At 38.3% G+C, this 20832-nt stretch overlaps 1 protein-coding gene across 8 annotated transcripts in view; it reads left to right on the forward strand.

Moving 5' to 3' along the window:
- DNM3 (dynamin 3) overlaps positions 1–20832 on the forward strand; it is a 522795-nt gene that overhangs the window by 351860 nt on the left and 150103 nt on the right. For all 8 annotated transcript variants that reach the window (XM_040636206.1, XM_040636208.1, XM_040636209.1 and 5 more), the window contains one exon: positions 20537–20646. In XM_040636206.1, coding sequence (XP_040492140.1) covers positions 20537–20646 — 110 coding nt within the window. The remainder of the gene's footprint in view (positions 1–20536; positions 20647–20832) is intronic.

The raw sequence follows: 20832 nt of genomic DNA on the forward strand, positions 1-20832 counted from the left end.
TTAGCTATTACTAATATGTACCATAATTTTTTAGCTGGTCTCCAGTTGATGGACAGTTCAGTTTTTCAACAATAATGAGGCAAGTAACATTTCATATATGTACACTGGTGCAAGGATTTTTTTAGGCTATATTCCTAAAAATGGGAAGCGGAACTACTTGGTGAAAGGATGGATACATTTAAAACATTGATGTTTTCACATTCCCCTTCCTTCGAGACTGTGCCAATTAACATCCCAATCAAGAATGCGTAAAAATATCCAGTTCTCCATATCTGATCAACATGGGATATTTTCAATCTGATATGCAAATATTCACCCACATGCAGTTTTGGTGTGCATTCCTTTTGGTTATTAGGGAAGTTTGGTGTCTTATGTTTTATTGACCAGTTGTCTTTCATCAACTGAGAACTACTAAAACTATTCTTGACCACTTTTCTTTTAGTGTTGATTTGTTTTTTTTCAGCAGATTTTTAAAAAAGCTCTCTAGAGATTATGGTTAGTAACTTTTAGCCATATATGCTGCCAGCACTTTTTCTCCAGTTGCCTTCTGTTTTTCAGTTTTGTCCATTATTTTATCATGAAGCATCTCCTATCCATAAGACTTTTATAGCTTCAGTTTTTGTGTCAAATAGCAAGGTTTTTTTTAAACTCTGATATTATGCAAATCACCTAAATTGTACTTTGGGATTTTGAGTTTTGACCTATCTAAAATTTTTTTCGGGGGGAAAGGAGGGATGGAAGACAATTCTCATAAAATTATTTATTCAGAAGTCTGATTTGTAATGCTACCTTTACCACAAAGTAAATTCACATTTTTTTGTTTCATTCTTTCTACACTGTTTTCTATTCAACAGATTCTGTCAGTGGAATTTTTATAACAGGCTTCTCATGTTTGTCACTTTATAATTTTTATATTAAATTTAAAGTTTGAATCCTTCTGATTACATGTGTTACTGTTTTTTTCTTTTTTAGAATTTTCCTGGCTACTCTCATCTGTTTATTCTGTTAAGTGAAATTTAGAATCATTCTGTCAAGTTACTTCTCTCAAAATTATATTGAAAAATTTCCCTGAGATTGTGTTATAGTTATTCAATTTTAGGAGGATTTACAACTTTAAATAGTGGGATTCTTATTCAAGATCTGTTTCTCATTTTAGTTTACTTTTGTCCTTCAGCATAATTTTATAAATTTATTCATATAGGCACTGCACATTTCCTGCTAGGTTTATTCCCAGGTATTTTCTAGCAAATACTCTGACTTCATTTAATGACTGATTTGAAGTAAAATCCCACAACTTGAGTGTGCTGTGTGAATATAAATTCTAAAATGTTTTCCATTAGCAGTTGCCACTGAAGATCTCTCCTTTTGCCATTTTCTGATATAGAGCACAGTTTTCCTACACAGTTCAAACTGTACCTCAGAATCCTTTAAAAAAAATAGATCATCTCTGATAGCATCTCTTACCTATATGCAGTTTCCATAAAAAGCTTGTTTGGCCAAGATTTTGCTATGAATTACTCAAAGAGCTAGTTTTTCATTATTTTTCTTGTCTTATCTAAAGAAGGGAATCATACAACTGGAATGTCTATGTGAATACAAACTCACCAATCTTAATAAATACTCTAAATTCAGTCAGACGACTATCGTACTTAATTTTCATTCATTCAGCAAACAACTATTGAGTCCTGTTATGTTCAGAGTTCTAGAAGTAGACGTTTCCCTATTCACCAGTGACTTATTGTCTATTGGAAAGAGATATTTGAACCAAATAATTGAAATACATGTTCTAAAACAATTAAATCTGACAAAATCAGTAAGAATTCACAATCAAATGGCAATTAAACACCTGATGTATGTGTTGTGTGTGTGTGTGTGTGTGTGTGTCTGCCTCTATCAGCAGCATTTATTTGTAATGAATAGCACACTTAGACAGAAATATGTCCAACTAAGGTTTCTGTAAGGTGTGATTATTAACTCTTTTGTCTACTCAATGTACAAAAACGTTGACAGTAACAATCAGGTGAGGCTTACACTATTAGTTCTAACTCTAGCAATAGCCTTTGGAATTTTAAAATTCAAGTGATTAATGAAAATACGAGGGGAGAATGATTGAGTCCATGGTACAGAGTAAGAAATGTATCCTTTTTTATTACATAGATGTATATGTATATTATAATAGAATGCAATGACATACACACACTCTAGCAGGCATGCTTTAGTTCTTATGTAAGAAACTAGAAAGGGAATGGTTCTTTCATTGTCCAAGTTGTGCTAATTCTTCCCCGTATGTACCTTATCCTGTGCTGGTCTGTGCTAGGACATCAGACTCTTGTATAGAAAATTCTTATCCTTGCCTTTGCACTGTTCAAAGCTCCCTCTCTGGTACTCTTAGAGTTTTGTTTTGTTCTTTAATTCCTTCACTGGGGAAGTCAGAACTGTGATCCTGCTTAACCTGTAACCCTGCTGATGGCTTTGCCATGTTGTCGTGTTTCTTGGCTGGTCTCTGTTCTGACAATATAGTGTTTGCTGAGCTCTGCCCCAGTTGAGAATGAATCAGATTTTCTGTTGGGGACAAAGCTCTTGAATGGGATGCAAGCTAAAAAAACAAACAAACAAACAAACAAACAAACCTTTTCTTCATTGGACAAAATCGTGCATGTGATAACATGCTTGTGAAATTCTATTAACTTATTGTCCCTACTATAGAGAATATAGTCAACAATACTGTAATAATGTTGTATAATGACGGCTGGTAACTACACTTCCAGTGAACATAGCATAATGTAAAGTTGTCGAATCACTATGTTGTGCACGTGAAACTAATATAACATTGTGTGTCAGCTATACTTCAATTAAAAAAAAAGGAATTACAGCCCCCTCTTCCTCACCACAGCAGGAGCTTATGGTATATTGTTTCAGGAAACTGCTAGCTTTGCATGGAACCCCCTCATGCTGTACTGACTCCAGGAAAGGATCCTTTGTTTAACTACTTCACTCCCACTGCCCTATAGGACATGTGCTACCTGAAAAGTGGGAAAAATACAAGTGCTAACAGAGTGTTTTAACAAAGTTTGAATGTTCTTTTCAGTAAATGTTATTTTCTTGGTCCAGTTTCTCTCTTATTACAGCTTGAGGGTTAAATGTTCCATGGGAATATCTCTCCTTGACATGCCCTATAGTACTTCCTCGTTGTCTCTTTAACCCACTTCAACTTACTTCAAGCAGGGTCTGTCCTCACCCCCACCAAAACAGTGCTTATGATGGTCGTCAATTTCCTATACCCACACACATGTAATGGTTACTTTTCTATCCACATTGTACTGTATTTCTTAGATGTAGTAGATATATTTGACCTCTCCCTCCATCTTAGAACACATTTTTTCCTTTTTTCTGTTTTGTTTTGTTTTCCTCACAGTTCTTCCTCCTCAGTCTCAGACCTTTGGTTCTTTCTGTCCTCTTCTTCCTGTAAACATTGGAATGGGCTGGGCCTTCCCCTCTTCTCTATCTACACACCTACTCTCTAGCTGAACTCATCCAGTACTTTGGCTTAAATACCATCTGCATGCCCTATTTCTATGACCAGCACCATTATATCTCCAACTCTGAAATGCAGACTTGGATATCCAGTGACCTTCTAGACATATATATTTAAATGTCTAATCAGCATCTCAGATACAACTTTCCAAGACAGAACTCAACCTATATGTGCATAGGCTCTATATCTTAGTAACAGGCACTACCATCAAATTCAAAATGTGAAAGCCCACCTTTGATACCTTTTGTTCCTCACTAGACCCCTCAAATCCAATTCAGCTGCCCCAATTGTTGTTACAATACCCAGATTTCTTTCTTTTTGACTTCTCATAATGCTCCACTGCCAAGTTTGTCTTTTCAGTCTGTCCTTTTTCTTTTAAAAAAAAAATTTATTTATTTGAGAGACAGCGAGCATGCATGACCTTGTGAGTTGGGGGTGGAGGAGAGGGAGACAGTCTTCAAGCAGACTCCCTGATGAGCATGGAGCCCGAAGCAGGGCTCAGTCTCAGGACCCTGAAATCATGACCTGAGCCAAAACTAAGAGTCAGACACTTAACCGACGGAGCCACTGAAGCACCCCATTCTGTCCTTTTTCTAATCATTCCCTCAAAGGGATGGATTTCAATTCACATCTCATGTGTTGTGATGAGCACTGGGTATTATATACAACTAATGAATCGTTGAACCATCAAAAACCAATGATATACTATAACTGAACAGAATAAAAATTCCTTATAGTTCTTAAAATTTTAAATATATGTAAATCAACATAAAATATAATTTCTTGTAAAGGGTAGTTATAATTGAAGTTTACTATAATATCAATATTTAGGGTTGTAGTGGGGAACTGGTGGGTTGTAAAATGGTTTATAAACTCTTACACACATACAAAAAGTTATTATAATTTTGTATTTATTAAGAAGTTGATGTTATCAGCACTGCTGAAAATGAATTTAACATAGCATCAGTTCAGTTATGTCCAATAGTTATGGAGCATGTGGCTTGTACAAAGCCGGGTGCTGTAAATATTGAGAAAAATTAAAGTTACTGAAGGAATTCACTGCCAAGGAGGGGAGACAGACATATAAGTAAATTGATAGTAAAAGAAGTACAACAACAAAGACATGAATAAGATAAAGCAAAGGTACCCAAGAGGGTATGCTTGGCTGACATGGAGAGGGCATGTCCATCACAGAGCTGCCTGAACTAATAACACGGGTGCTTTCCCTCATTCTTCTCTTCCCCTCATCCCTCCCTCCAACCAGTTTGATTTCATCATCTGCTGACTCTACTCCAAGGGGTTGTCAAACTTTTTCTATAAGGGACAGATAATGAATGGTTGAGGCTTATGGGGGCCATATATGATGTCTTTCACTTACTCTTCTTTTCTCATCACCATTTAAAACAGTAAAAATGATTTTTAGTTAGCTATTTGGGCCACACAAACATAACCTAAGACCAGAGTGAGCCCTTGGAGGTACAGATTGCCAACCACTGCTCTCCTCTAAAACCTGCTTCCAAGCCCAATCACTTCTCCCCTCAACTACAGTCCTCATTGGAATGACCGCTGTCTCTTTCCTGTACTACTGTGTTAGTCTCCTGTTGGGTTCTTGCTCCTGCACTTGGCCCTCCCTGATTCACACTCTACAATGTGGCCACACTGTGTGGTCAGGTGACCTTTGAAAGCATATATATCACTCCTTATTTCAAGGAATGCTTCTCTGATGAACCTACAAAATATTATCTTTTTCAATATTTCTGTGATAGTTAAGGAACTGAGGTTGGGAGCGGGGAGGGCTGGCACTCCTAGAAAGCCAGCACAGTTCTCACCATGCTACTTTATTTCAATAACCATTAAGTTTTTCATATTGAAATATAATTATCCAGAATAATGAAAAAGGAATTTATTAGATTTAATTGTAAGCATTTAAGCTTAAGGAATATAAAAAAAGGAGGGAAGAGGGAAAAGAGGAGAGTATAGACGTTGTCATCTAAAGTGGGATAAAACTCAATATTTCTATGTATGTAGTTTATCTCTATTTGAGTTGCTCTGGGTCTTAACTGGAAAACCATTGACGACTTCACTGGGTCCTGTCTATATTAAACACTTTCTATGTCATTAGTGAGATCTGGGTGTGAAAACCTCCCTCATCCCTACTTCCTTGCTATTATTTTCCGCCAACTTCATGATATCTTTTCTCACCATTGGCACAACTTTTTCCTGCAGCCCTCCCTTCTTTGTTTCACTCATTCTTCTTTTGTTAAGGGTTCAACTTTATTGTGTCTTATCCCAGGTATCCGTAATTCTTCCACAGCTCTATTTGAACCACACAACTCAGCATTTTACCACCCCAGCTTCTTAAAGGAAGCAGATAATTTGCAGCAAAAATTAAACATAGGTTCAATTACACATGTCAGTATGAATTAGACACATACTGTTGAGATATTTTCAAGAATTCGTCCCTTAAATAGGACCTTCTTTTTCTCAAAAGATGAAACTGCTTTTGCATCTATTGCCCCTTTATTCCCGTAAAGTTAAGTTTATTTGTTTTCATTTTTCAATTTAAGGATTGAGTTTGGGTATTATTATCCCTGCTTTACATATGTTGAACTGAAGCACAGAGCAGGAAAACAGTTCCCCCAAGGACCCTCAATATATGCTCTAGCCATGGATGGGCCTCCCAGCTTCTGAGGGCCAGACCTGCATTTTTTTTTTCCTGGTCCTGCTGAGGGCAATTAGAAATTGAAGCAATTTTTAAGCTCGGCTCCAAATCATTTGTAAGTCGAGGTCATTTGTTTGTACCTATTTTGACGATGTCAGCTCTTTCAAGAGAATTCCAAATATACTTTTCCTAAACCAGTGTTTTTCAAACTTGGATAATATGCAAACAGCTTTTAAAGGAAAAGGATCCTCATCAATTGTGAGCATAGGCAAACTATTTTAATTCATAATATTACTTAAGTATGTAGAAACAGAAGATGTATGTAACATATCTACAAATACATAAACACATCCTGCTTGTCATTCTACATCAAAAAAACAAATCATGTGAAACTCGAACAAATTCATGTTACCAAGAAACTTCCACTAATCAGCAACATTAGTGTGAGAGATGATGTCCTTTTAGGAAACATAATTAGCTAGTCAACAGGAATATATTCTGGCTTCCAGGCATAGGGTCTTTTGAGATTGACATGTCCAGGCTGACCTGTGCTGTATAACCTGACCACCCTCCTGCCACTTCTATCCTACTGGGATGAAACCTCTATCCACCCAGGGCACTGTGATATTGTTAGAGGAAAGTCCATAACTGAGACACGGATGTCTTTCTCTGCTCTTTTCTTTATCAGCACACTACGAACAGAGTACTACTACTTGGTGCAAACACAATCATGGGCACTAAAATTGGCTGCTGGTGCTTACTTATAACATGGTTCCCTAGACAATTCAGAAAATCCCTTACACCAATTTTATTAAGTACCAACACCAAATTTCTTGTGAATTCTCTTAAGACCTCAGAAACGCTGGGGATAAGGGAGCTTAGCTGGAGAAACTTACTGCTTGAAGACGTGGAGAAGCAGTCTGTGTTTTCAAGTCCAGCCTTGGACTAGACAGCTCCCTACTGGGATGATTTAAGGGCAACCTCAGGCTCTCACCCCTACTCTGTCAATTCAGGCAGAAGGACTGAATGACTTGATTTAAATGGAAATATATTATCTGAGGAGAATAATAGTAATCGATTCTCTGGCTGAAAATTTATTATAATGTAAGTTTGCATGAAGCAAAGCATAGCAGAATGAGACATAGCATAGGTGAGTTTGATATCATAAATCATCATGTATTAAGTGCCCACTAGTATCAGGGATCTGACGAGGTAAACAGAGTCCCCATTCTCAGTTTTTAAAAATCCAATTGGTAATACAAGACAAATGGAGTGAGAGGGGGAGCTTTTCTTGGATGCAGCAGAGGGAGAAACTTACAAACTAGGCAGTAGCAAAAGCCGCCAACTCAAGGCCATCTTGGTTTGGAGCCAGCAGAAAAGCGAAACTGCCCGGATGGAAGAGGTTTGGAGAAAGAAAACAAATCTTCCCTGCCTTTTAGTTTTTTAGCCAGTCTTGAAACTCTTGCTTATTTTTTAAAAGTGTAAAAACATATCTGTAATAAAAAGTAGATGATTCTTTAATTATGGAATTTTCATTTGTATATTTCTTTGAAAACTTTCATCTCCCCTCAAATCTTTCCTTGATATATTCTGTGCAGCCCACTGTGGGAGCGAGGGAGAGGAATTCATATTACCTCTTAGCCTATAGTCCTATCTCATCTCTCTTTCCATGGCTATCGACATAGTTCTACAATTGTGGATGTCTTACAAGTCTCTCTTGAATAGGAAACCGTAGTTTAAAGTTGTTTATGTTGTTTCATTGCTTGCCGCCTTCCTGGCTTGATATTGTTCATGTTTAATGTGTGTTTATCTGGTGGGCATGTAATTAACTTCCAATTTTCCCCTCACGGTTCTATAGCTTACAAGTGTAAAAGCTGACTGTTAGAACTTATGTTGAAGAGAGAACACCTTAGTGTGTTTATGGGTAGGAAGTGGGTGGCTAAAAAAGGTTTTCACCAAGGAAAAGTAAAGAAACATTTGTCAGGAGTCCCTGAATAGGCAACCTTCTCATTTAATATGTAATGCTCATAATCTCATTTAATCTGCATACTCCCTATGAGGCATGAATTATCACCTCATACAGAGATGAGACAGAGAAATAAAGTAACTTGCCTAGGTTCACATAGCTAGTGTCAGAGCTCATACGTGAGTCCGTGACTTAACCCCCAAACTCTGTGTCCTTTCCCCTCACCACACGCCCTCTCCTGGGAGTCTTCTCCTGGTGGTCTCTGTTGCTAGAAGACGGGGGATAGGGCCACCCGAGCATGCAGTGAAAGCAGAGCGCACTTTTAGCTTGGGCGGCTTTAGTCCCTTCCCCCTTATAAATTGGTCACTTCACTCATCCTTTCTGTATTCCTTCACCTTCTCCTCTCCTTCCCTGTGCTCTTTTCTCCTTTTTCGCCCTTTCCTCAGAGAGCAGGCAGCAGACATGATTAGGATTGATGGAGAAGAACTATTCCAGTTCTTTTCCCCTTATCCTAAGCCCTGTTTTTGTGTGAACATGTGTTTGAGCCAGTAACGGTACGCAGACCACCAGCTGTGCTTGAAGCAATTCAGCCAAATGTCATCTTAAGTCCAGGGCTGCAACTCAGAAGGTGCATGGAAGGGGGCCCCTTTTTCCCTAATCCATCTTGAGTCCGCATTCCCTGGAACACAGGGAGAAGGGCTCTCACTCAAGTACAAAGGGCAGCTACTCAGTTCTCCTTTGCAAACACACTGTATCACTCTCAACAAGAAACCTACAGAGTTATGTTAATATCAGTAGTGGGGGGTGGGTAGCTTTCCAGTCAGCGCAAAGGACTGCACAAAAACTCACTAACTGGGTCGAACACTCAGTCCTGTTGCTTTTCTCCATAGTGCTGCCTCTTTTTGGGTGTTTCTTCGCTGAAATGATAGAGGAGAGGGGCAAATTCGGCTTTGATTTTTATTTGTAGCTTGGTGACAAATGATGGGGGTAAAATTTAAACCATTCGTCTACTAAGTTCTGGGAATTGTCAGAGGATTTTATTTGTACATGCCTTCCTGACCCCCATTTTCTCAGATAAGTAAAAATTATGCTGCATTTGTAAACAAGGTACTTTTATTGAGTTGAACTTTTACGAATGTATGGTATACTTAGCCAAAATAACACTTTTTATTTAATACAAGTATACTCAAAGGGCTATGCATGTAGAATTTTGTATGATTAATATGCACTTGAAAGCTGTTACAAAGTAAGCATAATTTCAGTTTGCGGAGTCTCTTAAATTCACTTTGTAATTTAATGTGTAGCCACTGAAGTTAGAGTTGAAGGATATTACTACGAGAAATCTGTATCATGTCCCACACCTTTTCAAGTAAACCAGTCACTGTTCCAAACTTGAAAGCTTCTCTTTTTAAAGATGTAAGTTGTGTTGCCTTGGAACAGAGAGAAATGAAAAAATGAGACCATTAAGCATTTGAAATATGCCCATTTTAAAGTGCTTACCGTATGTTTTGCCATGCTGAGTAAATTTTTTCCTTCCTAGTAACTGAAAAAGTATAAAACACAAACTAAGTCCCTGTACTTTGCTTACCAGTAGAAAAAAATTTAACCCATGAAGTACACTGCTATTACAGAGGTAGCTTATAATAGTCTATGGACATATATGCCACTGGAATTCATTGTTTCATTCACATCTGTTGCCTTATTGTGTTTCTTGCAGAGCTGCTCAAATGCTATCCTTTTTACCTGCCCTTTTAAATTTTCTCATGTATAGAATTTTTTCCTGGTTAGAGACTCTTTCCTTGAATGAAAAGTCCTGGAAATTCATAACTGCATAAACCATCTCCTTCCAACTCTCTCTCTTTCTCTCTTTCACACACACACATGCTAATAATCAGTTCATTTTTTAAAAATAATGTATTGTTGGGAAATACTATTGTTCTGCTTTGGTGACTATTCATTTTTTCTAAAACACAATCATATATGAGGACTAGATATAGATATTGTATGTTCAGAGTTCTTAGTTGTCAACAACAGCGTCTACTGTAGCTGTTTAAGTAGAAAAATATTTATTAAGGGGGATAAGTTGCTCAAAGAACTGTTGGGAGGTCAAAATTACAGAATTGGGCTGACTTTCCCAGACTTGTTCTCCAAACTGAGGTTCAGAGCTGGGGTTGCCAGGGAACTGCTGCCTCCACCAAACTGGACGCCACACAGTTGGGAAGCCCCTCCACCCCCCATATTACAGCCTCTGGATCCAGAGCCATCCCACCTCTGCCATGATCTGGGCCAACGAACGAAGCAGGTGCCACATACTCTGTAGCTCACCGGGGTGAGTCAGTTCTGAATCAAAGTGTGGCATGGATAGGAATACATTAGATTGACTGAAACTATATCTCATCCAGAGCCCTAGCTGCAAGAGCAAGATTGGGAAGGGAGAGAGAGTTTGAGTTGAACTCAGACATTATAAGGAGTTTGGAATGGGCATTGACATAGCCCATCCTCAGCATCCACTTAATAGCTGTGATGCATCTAATCTATTAAGACTCTGTGCCATTCAGCTATTTGGAAACTCTGTGTGTGGGTGAAGCTTGCAGAATATAGGCTCTCTCTGTAAGATGATCAGTAGCAAGCTGCTATTTTATTGAAATGTTAGAATACAGAGCATTTTCCCTGAAACTGTTTAGCTCCCCTGAGAAGAACAGTCCGATAGTCCAGAGAAGTACATCCGGTTGCTGGCACTCTGGGGTAGGGCAGGAAAAGGGAAGGAGGGACATTTCAACGTGAAGACTTTCATTAAGTTCTCAGGTTTTTATTCCACTTTTGCTGTTCACCCTGCCTGGTAGCTCTGGGTCCCAAAACTTCTCTTGTATAATTCTATCTCTGATCTCCTGCTAGCGGTAGGAATGTGCTGCTGTGCGTTGAGGAGGTAACCCTGTGTCCTTAGTTGTTCTGTGTACTTCTGTACACAGACTATCTGATTGTGCTGTCTCAGCCCCACAACTATCCCCTTATGTAGGGTATCAGGTGCTTCCAAAGAACAGGGCAGGACCCAGTTGGGGTGGCTTCTCCTCCATTCTCTCCCCCTGTAGGAATTTGGGGGAATAACTCCTTTCTGTAGGCTAAGTCAAAGAATGCTCCTCTGCCTTCTGTCTTCCAGAGCTTTCAGGAAATTTCTTGTCTGCTGTTTTCTCCCCTCCTGTTTTTCTTTATCCTTGGGGTCAATATCTTTTTATTCTTTTACTATCATCGTAATGGATTTGGGGGAGGGAGATGTGGTCAATCTGCCATGCTTAGCTATAAGTTCTTTAAATTTATTCTTTAGTATGCTTATCATTATCAGTCTTGTACATTTTCAATCTTATATGTACAAATACTCATGAATATTTCTTTAAATATAAGAATTACATAGAGATTAAATATAAAAATCGAGAATAAAGTCTCTAATTTTCTCACTTTACAAAAGTCCTTTTTTTTGGGAGGAGAGCAGAACCCACATTTTGAGGGTATTAGAGGCACCTGGAAATATAATATATACTAAGTGCAAAACAAACAAAAAAAAGTGGTACTGTCTAAGAATGCAAAGAGAATGGAGGAGGGAGCCCTCCAGTGGGCTCTTACGGCCAGGCAGGCTTCCTGGAGGAGGTGGAAATTGAATTGGACTCTGAAGAAAGGGAAGGAGCCAGGAAAAGAGTAAGGTCTCGAGTTGGGTAATGGCAAGCATTGTTAACTTTCCCTTACGCAGTGGGGATATGCCAGTGTGTAGCTCCATATAAGTATCTGAGTGAGTGCAGGGGGGCAGCCATGAAGACAATGGCATATAAACCATAGAGTTTCCTTGGGCCTACTCTCAGCCCATCAAGCCTACACATGGGCAGTTTCTTCAATGCCCAAGGGAAAAATATAAAGAAGTACTTTTTACTAGCAGCCTCCTGGCTCACAGATGCTGTTTACTACTAAAGATGTAATTCTGATTAAAGCAGGGAATTAGAGCTTAAATGAAAAGATGGGCAGTTTGTATTATGAGTTTCATCCTTGTACATCTCTATAGTTATAACTTCTTAATAGCAATAAACACCAGATTTTAGTTTTCAACAGCATGTGGATCTAGTATTCTGGTATTCTTAATATTTTTATGGCCTTTCTTTTTTCTTTGATATTTTGATTATTTTCTAAGTCACTCATCATCTCTGAGTCCTTCATCTAAGCAAAGCACTATGCCAGCCCATGCGGGGACTCAATTATATGTTCATTCAACACGTGTTTGATGAGTGTCAACTATGCAACTAAAACTAAGAAGGAAACAGTTGTTTCCCTTAAAGAGTTTATGCTTTGATAGGAAAGTCAGGACATAGTTACATAATAGCAGAGGAGCAAGATACATAGAATAATTAACAACAACAGTAATAACGGTGATAATAGTAGTAGATTTGTTCTTTCCCTAGGAGTTTACTTTGTAGTTGGAAAGACGGAGCATACACACACTTTGGTGAAACACTCAGCCACTTAGAAATAAGATGGAGAGTAAACCAAGCACAGAAATGCTGTCAAGGGATTGGACTGGGATGAGAGACGTTCTGGAAATGGTAAAGGAGGCATCAAAGTGCCCAATCAGTCCAGCAGGGTATGGCAAGGGTGGTTTGACCTGGAAGGGTTTGCTAAATCACATCCGTGGTTCCGGAGATATCTGTTTGCTCAGTTAGAAATGGCAGGGAGCTAGATGGAGCTGCTCGGTGTAGGAGACCTAGGGAGATGAGGCACATCAAGTTCCAGGCAGACTGGGGGAGGGCAGAGCCCTGGCACCGCAGAAGCACCAGGAGAACAAGGCTGGTAGGGGGACCAGGCTCCAGAAGACAGATCTGGAAATCCAGGCCTGTGTGCTAGAGTCCTTCGGTGTTCCAACTGCATTTCTTAGAGGCAACATCTAAACAAGAGGATGAGTCTACTGGGCAGGTTTTCTCATAGCCCCGCTCCTGCCTCAATCCGAGGAGTATCACTTTTTAATCTACCCAATATAATGAGCTTTGGTGTCAGAACTTTTTTTGAAGGATCCCCCCGATTTGAAAATAATAAGTCTGTAAGTGGCCGAGGGAGAAGGACAAGAAGACAGAAAAAATGAGACTGGTAATACTTTAAGAAAAAAAGGTACATTAAGTCTGAACTAGATGGAGTCATCTTTTGCAGGAGTTCTGAGTGGAAGAGAAGCAGAGTGACAATTAAGCAGAAGCATTTCTAGTGGAAAAAAAAACAGTATAGGGAAAGACAAGAAGATATGGTTAGATGTGTTCTGTGTGGAAAAGAAAAATGCATTGACTTTCCTGGAAAGCAGGAGTCCTGTGGTTGGCACAGTGGGTATGTCGAGGAATTTGAATCTAATCTGAATGGCAGTACGGTGTCGTTTTGGAGAACGAGGCGGGGGTGAGGAACTGATGAAAATGTATGCTTACGTAACTCTTGTGTCAGTTACGCATAGGATGAAAGGCTAACATTAATTTACGGGAGCGTCACATTTTTCTTGGCCTGGGTACCTACCCCCAAACCCAGGATAATGTCTCTAGTTTCTCTGTTCGCAAACATTCTGGCCACAAATGTATCAAGGAAAAAAGAAAACTTTGTCAGGAAAAATATTGATCAGCATTATTATCTCTTGAGCAACAAGCAAATTATAATAAAAAGAGTGTCCTGTGGTGTCTCATGAGTTTCCAGGATTCTGCAAGAACATTTACAGTCCCTGGATGAGGGGGATTAATTTTCATCTTGGACTAATCTATGGGCTACTGCCCTGTTTGTGGACCAGGTTCTTGGGGGCACAATCTGTCTCCTCCTTTGGCTGGTGCAGTGGGACCGTCCATGTGGCTTACACACATTGCTGTATGGTTGGGTCATTGGAATGTCCCATTCATTGCTAGCAAGGTAGTGCAACACTGAGAGAGGACAGGTAGATGTCAGTTTCTCAATAGGAGAAGAGACATTTAACAAATTAGGATTATATGGTATGACAAACGCAGTAACAGGGAATAAACATGGGATATCATTATGTGAGTATGAGAAGAGGAGAGGTCAAAACTGGGAGTCTTTGCTCTAATGAAGCTCAGCTATTCTCAGCAGTATGGAATATTATGTTGATCTGTCATGGAACCTGTTTCTGTTCTGATTATTTATTAGCTTGAGAAATATTATCATGATCTTTTGAATTGTTACAGCAAGCCAGTGAAGAATTATAATAAATATATATTTAGAAAATAAATTCAGTTCCATTATTACATATTTCAAAAATATATTTGGTGCCATTACTGACTTTTACATACATTTTTTTTAATTCTCTTCTAATTTCTTATGCTCTTCTGTTTTTTAAAAAAATTTACATCCATTCTTACCTCTTCAGAACAACGTATTTCCTGGTTTGAGTTTTTGTATTGTTTTGAAGTGTATTGAAATGTTACTGTGCATGCATGTGTTTAAACCATGAGGTTTGTATTAATAAAATCAAGTATATTGGCCTCGGTTAGTAAAATTTCACCTAATAGGATACTAGCAAAAAGCTATAAATTTATTCAAAACCAGTGTTTCAGGCATTAAAATAAGATTTTATATCACCCCTGTTTAATTTTTAACATAATAATATAGACGTATTAATAGACATAAGAGTAGATAGGTAGACACAGTTGTGAACTCGTATAAGTACGACACAGTGGTAAAATTCCGTCATGTTGGAATTTTATTTCTGCTGCATCATTTACAGTCAAAGGTAAACAGTATCTGGGGGCGCCTGGGTGGCACAGCGGTTAAGCGTCTGCCTTCGGCTCAGGGCGTGATCCCGGCGTTCCGGGATTGAGCCCCACATCAGGCTCCTCCGCTATGAGCCTGCTTCTTCCTCTCCCACTCCCCCTGCTGTGTTCCCTCTCTCGCTGCCTGTCTCTCTCTCTGTCGAATAAATAAATACAATCTTAAAAAAAAAAAAAAGGTAAACAGTGTCTGTGTGTGCAGCAGTGTATAACTGGTAAATGTAGACACAAAAGAATTTTAACATAACCCTTGCCCTCAAAGAGCTTCCAATGTATTTGCAGAGGCAAGATGAGCATAAATAAGAAATGGCGTCCTATATAGCCTAGGACAAAAGCCATGGGAAATTTGAGAACTCTTAAAAAAAGATATATATGGAACGCCTGGGTAGCACAGCTGGTTAAGTGCCCAGCTCTTGGTTTCGGCTCAGGTTGTGATCTCATGGTCGTGCAATCAAGCCTCTGCGTCAGGCTCCATGCTCAGCGCAGAGTCTGCTTCACATTCTGTCTTCCTCTCCTCCTCCTGCTAGTTGTCTCTCTCTCAAGTAAGTAAATAAATACATATCTTTTGAAAATGAATAAAGGAGACGTATATGACATGCTGTCATCAGAGTAGGCTTCATGGAGGAGGTGGCACTTGACATAAATTTCAGGGCCACTAGTATGTGCTTTCTTGCAGGAAAGAAGACATTCCTAGCAAGTAGAAGCCATGCAAACAGAGGCAGGGAGAGAAATGCACATGACAGTCGATCTAAACATTGTAAAGATTTCATGATCAAAAGCAGTGCCAATCGATGAAGCATCTCTTACAGGTGTTTTCTTTCCTACAGGATTTTTTTTTTTTGATTCTCAAATATATGTGACTATCAAATATCTTACTCAACATTTGGCTTTGGTTATCAGACATTTTCAAATTAATTCAACAAATATTTGTAATATGGTGTATAAATTTCAATGACCAACACTATCCCAGGCATTATAATATATGGAAATGAAGAACTCATTGTCTTATCCTTGAATATTTTCTTGCCTTGTTGGTGAGGAGATGTATGTACAAATAAGATTCAAGGTAGTCATAAACCAAGGCCACTCAAATGTTCCCCAAGTTTTGAAACTCCCTACATATAAATCACCAGGTATATAAAGACTTTCCAGTCCTTTGCATATGCAGGAGCTATTCCTCTACACACCCAACCCTCTCCTCATACCCACTGTAGCTCCTTCCCACAACCAAGTTGTATTGATGGTGCCCTGCCAGCTAGAAACCATCATTGGCTGCTTGTTGATCCCACATCTGTCCTTCATCGATCCTTTTGTTTCCTTAAAATATCAATGAACACATCCTGTAGCCATCATATAATTACCACCTCCCTCTGCCTTGATTCATCTGGCTTTTGCCACTCACAGTTCAGTTACTTCCACCTCAGACAACACTCCTTCACACATTTAATGCATCCTTTTGGGGGGGCCTATCTTATTTCTCCTCTTTCTTCTAATATTTGTCAATACTTACTGGAAGGAAAGAACACAAACTCTCTCATGTTCCCTTTCTCTTTGAACAAAGAATCCCTGGATGCCTCCCATACAAGTAGCGCTTGTAACCATTTTGCATTGAGGAAAAGAAAGGTACTATGTTTAAAAATGAAAAAAATAAAAAGATGTTGAATTAGTGACATCAGCTTCTAAAGCTTTTGAAAATATGCAGAAGTTTCTTTCTGAATCTCCATGAAAAAAACCTTCCTCTAAGATTTTACAAGTGCTTCCTCCAAAATGTCTTAGTATAAAATCTTCAAAATATCAAATTATTTCTTATTTATTTATAAATGTTGCAAAAACATTTTCTACTTTTTATTTTTCTTTGTAAATGTAACCTACTTGAATAATAGAATTGACTAAACATTCTGAATTCCAAATGAACAACTGTCATACAAATTTTGTAATGTAATGCATTTATGAGGATGCCTCATATAATGTATAATTCAAAATGAATAGAATAAACAATACCTATTGTATGACTTGAAAGGAGAAAGACAGGGGAGTGACAAAGAGACAGATAGTCATAAACTTGGAAACACTTTTTGCACAGAAGGTAAAACTTGAACTTGACTGTAAATAATAAACTGATATGGTAGGGAGAAGTTGAAAGGGTATCTCACGTTGGGAAAAGACTGTTGACAAAGTTGTATTTGGTTGAAATGAAGACTTTTTATGGAAGAGTAAAAGATACTGACCAATCTGGATTGGACCAATTTGTAGGTGCTTCATGTGACAAAAGTGACCGATGTCACGTTAAGGAATTTCATGGATTTTCTTCCAGAAATAATGGAGAGCTGTGAAAATTTGGAAGGAGTATCATGGATCTGACAGAGTAGTTTTAGAAATTTGCCCCTTCCTGGTGATGTTCAAGGAATTAGAAAGCAAAGAGATTGGATAGGAGGCCATTTATAGCCACATGCTTGTGAGATGCCGGAGGCCAGGACTAACGTGATGGAAACGTCAGACAACGGGAGCTCTGGCTAATGCTTCCAATAGAGCACACCGTAGTCTTGTTGTAATAAAGGGGGTGAAGGAAAGCCATACCTTAGCAGTGATAGTGGGGTTTCAGATTGGGTGACTGGGAGAATGCAAAATACACCTAATGGCAGAAACAGGGAGGTCAGAAGAGAAAAAAATGGACAGAGGGGCACCTGGCTGGCTCAGTCAATAGACTGTGTGATTTTTTATCTTGGGACCATGAGTTCAAGCCCCACACTAGGCATAGTACTTACTTTAAAAATAAATGAATGAATGAATGAGTTCAAGCCCCACAGTGGGCATAGAGCTTACTTTAAAAATAAATGGATGAATGAATGAATGAATGAATGAATGAATAAATAAATAAATATGTAAGTAAGTAAATTAAAAAAAATGGGTGATGCAAGGATATGGGGCCCAGCCCTGTCAATAGAAAGTTAATGTGAGCCACATATGTCATTTTAAATTGTCTAGCAGCCATATTCAAAACACTAAAAATAAACAGATGAAGTTGCATTTAATATTTTATTTGCCCTAATATATTCCAAATATTACCATTTCAACATATAATCAATATAAAAATATTGATGAGATTATTTACATTCTTTTTCTCACACTAAGTCTTTGAAATCTGGTATGTATTTAATACTTAGAGCACATCCCAATTTAGCTAAATTTCAAGTGCTCAGTAGTAGCTGTGACTGGTGGCTACCATATTGGACAGGGTATTATTGGCCAATTACATAGAACTAACATATTATGTAACAAATGTTTCAATTAAGCTGGTGCTAAGATTCACTGTATTTTGGAAATTATAATTCTGTTTATCCTTTCTCCTCCTCTATTCCTTTTGTTTATTTTAGCTACTTCATATTCAAGATGTTCTTTTAACAGAACATCATTCTTTCCCCAAAGCACCAAGAATTTTAGAAATATCCATGATAGACTGTTTCATTGCTCTCTCTAATTCTCCACTTGACTTACAACTTTAATTAAACAAGTCAGTCTGAATCTTCTTTTTCTTCTCCCTTTCTCAGTCTTAAAACTCTTGATTATGAAATAATTTAGCAATATGTCCTCAAAAACCTTGGATAAATGACACTTAGTACTTTGGAAATGAAACTACATTTTTCATGTTCCCCTGTCTGCATATGTGTGTATTTCTCCAGCATTTAATGTCTGACGTAAACTCGCTGGATTTTTGGTCTTCACTATATGCTAAAGAACGCAGTATGAAAGGGAGCTTACTTCTATAGAAAACACGCCAAGGACATTGTGTTCCATCTTTACAATGAAATGCAGATTTCCCATTAAAAGGCAAATCCATCATTTCAAAAGGTTGAATAGGATGGTGCATTAAAAAAATCCAGCTGCTTAAATTTAGGGCATTGAAAAACATCCAATGAAAAAATGTTCCCTGGGTTTCAAGCATTTTCATTTGATTATGTATTGGATAGCTTTTCATTCAATCTGTGATCTTGCCTCTTAGAATTCTGTCCTAAAATAGTCTGACAAGTGTTTCAAACAAGTTAGACTCAACTATGACGCTTCATTAATTTAAATTATATATTTTGTTATTTAGAATATCCTTATGTTTGCTAATATATTATTAATTTTTGCACAAGAAATATTGGAATTTTCTTATACTGCTTTGGTTTTTCATGTTTATTCTTAGGCTTCTCTCAGTCCCGTTTCGTTTCTTTTATGGTTTTTTTTTTTGAGCTTCTTTGATGACCTTGTCTGCCAGGACAGCCATTTTGTTCTCTAACCAACTTCCTTCAACTGATTTAGTCCTCTATTTCTCTGTGCTTCCCTATTCTGATGTGTTCTGACCAACTTTTCTCTAATTAATTTAGGACTAAGAAGTGGCAAAGCCAGTGATTCGCTGGGCAATAACTCTCTATGGGGTCTGCAGACATGGCCCCCACAAGCTGGCTAGGGCGAACACGCATGCCCCCCCACACACACACACACAAAGAGTTCTCCGCACTACTGAGCCTAGTGCTGTAGGGGCTTTAGGAACAAAAAGTCTTATGTTAACATGTCTGTACAGTGCATGCATTTTTCGACAGGAAATACAGTAATAGTAGTTTATTAAAAGTCATGGCTAAGTCTCTGTACTTCCCTCCTCTGGAGTCTGGTCCTGCTTTTTCTCAGGACCTATATCTAGAGATATAGGCTGGGACCAAACACAGGGTACTGTTGAACAAGGACTGTGCTAAAATGCCCCTGATAATAGATATTGACTAGGTTTCTTAAGCTGAGTTTCTGATTCTCTCCTATTAGACTGATTGTTAGGTATTTATACATATGATACTATTGACCCAGGGCCAATCCCTAATAGTAAATGTTTCCAATGATTCTCTGGCATCCAATGTTTCACTAAGACCAGTTTAGTCCCATTTGCAGACCTCCCTCCCCAGTTTCCATTTTCTTCCAAAAGAATTGTTAATTTTAAAAGAGAATTCATTCTAGTCAATATCAGTCTACTTCTAATGGGTTCTTTTTTTCTCAAAGAGCTCAACAATGGAATCATTTTTTTTCTGGTCCCACGTTTTATTCTAGACCCAAGTGAAGGAAGTATTTTGCTGTGCTTTCTCCTGGTTTATGGGGGGTATTTCCTACTGGGGTCCTGTGCTTCCAGGCTCCCGCCAGCACTGGCTATCAAAACTGCTTAGGCTGCAAATAAAATATGAAATGAAATCCATCTGGCATTTCTCATTGAATTAGGACCAGAACATTTTTGTTAAATATTAACAGATGGCTAAATTCTTAATATCAAACTAACATTTTAAAACATCTAAGGGGACCCACATGAGGAAGAAAGGATAGAGGACCATGTGTTCTCTCTATCGCTGAGCCCTTCCTTCCTCCACACTTTTCCTCCCCTCATCCTTCCGACCCATGTGTTGAGAATCACTGGAGTCTCTTTTCTCAGATAGCTTTTATTCATTGGTAGCTGGTATCAAAATATTGTAATCAAATGTTGGCCAACTCAGGTGATGTGTTGCCATTGGCAGGCTTCAAGATCTTTTATTAAAGCCAATTTTCTCTCCCTCTCTCTCTTTCTTTCTCGATAGGAAAAAGAAAAGAAGTATATGCTGCCCTTGGACAACCTGAAAGTTCGAGATGTGGAAAAGAGCTTTATGTCTAGCAAGCACATCTTTGCACTTTTTAATACAGAGCAAAGGTAAGAAAATGAAGCAGCTTCTGTCTTCAGATATTTTTTACTTGAATTTCTGTGTGATCTAGAGATCATCATATTTACAAGAGTTCCTTTGGTCCCACCTTGAAATTTGCTAACTCTGTAGTTTTCCTTTCCTTTAGCGTGTATGTTTAGCTTTCACCATAGGTTATGGGTTCAAAAGATTAAAAC

The sequence above is a fragment of the Ursus maritimus genome, unplaced genomic scaffold, assembly GCF_017311325.1.
Source record: "Ursus maritimus isolate PB19 unplaced genomic scaffold, ASM1731132v1 scaffold_2, whole genome shotgun sequence".
Lineage (NCBI taxonomy): Eukaryota > Metazoa > Chordata > Mammalia > Carnivora > Ursidae > Ursus > Ursus maritimus.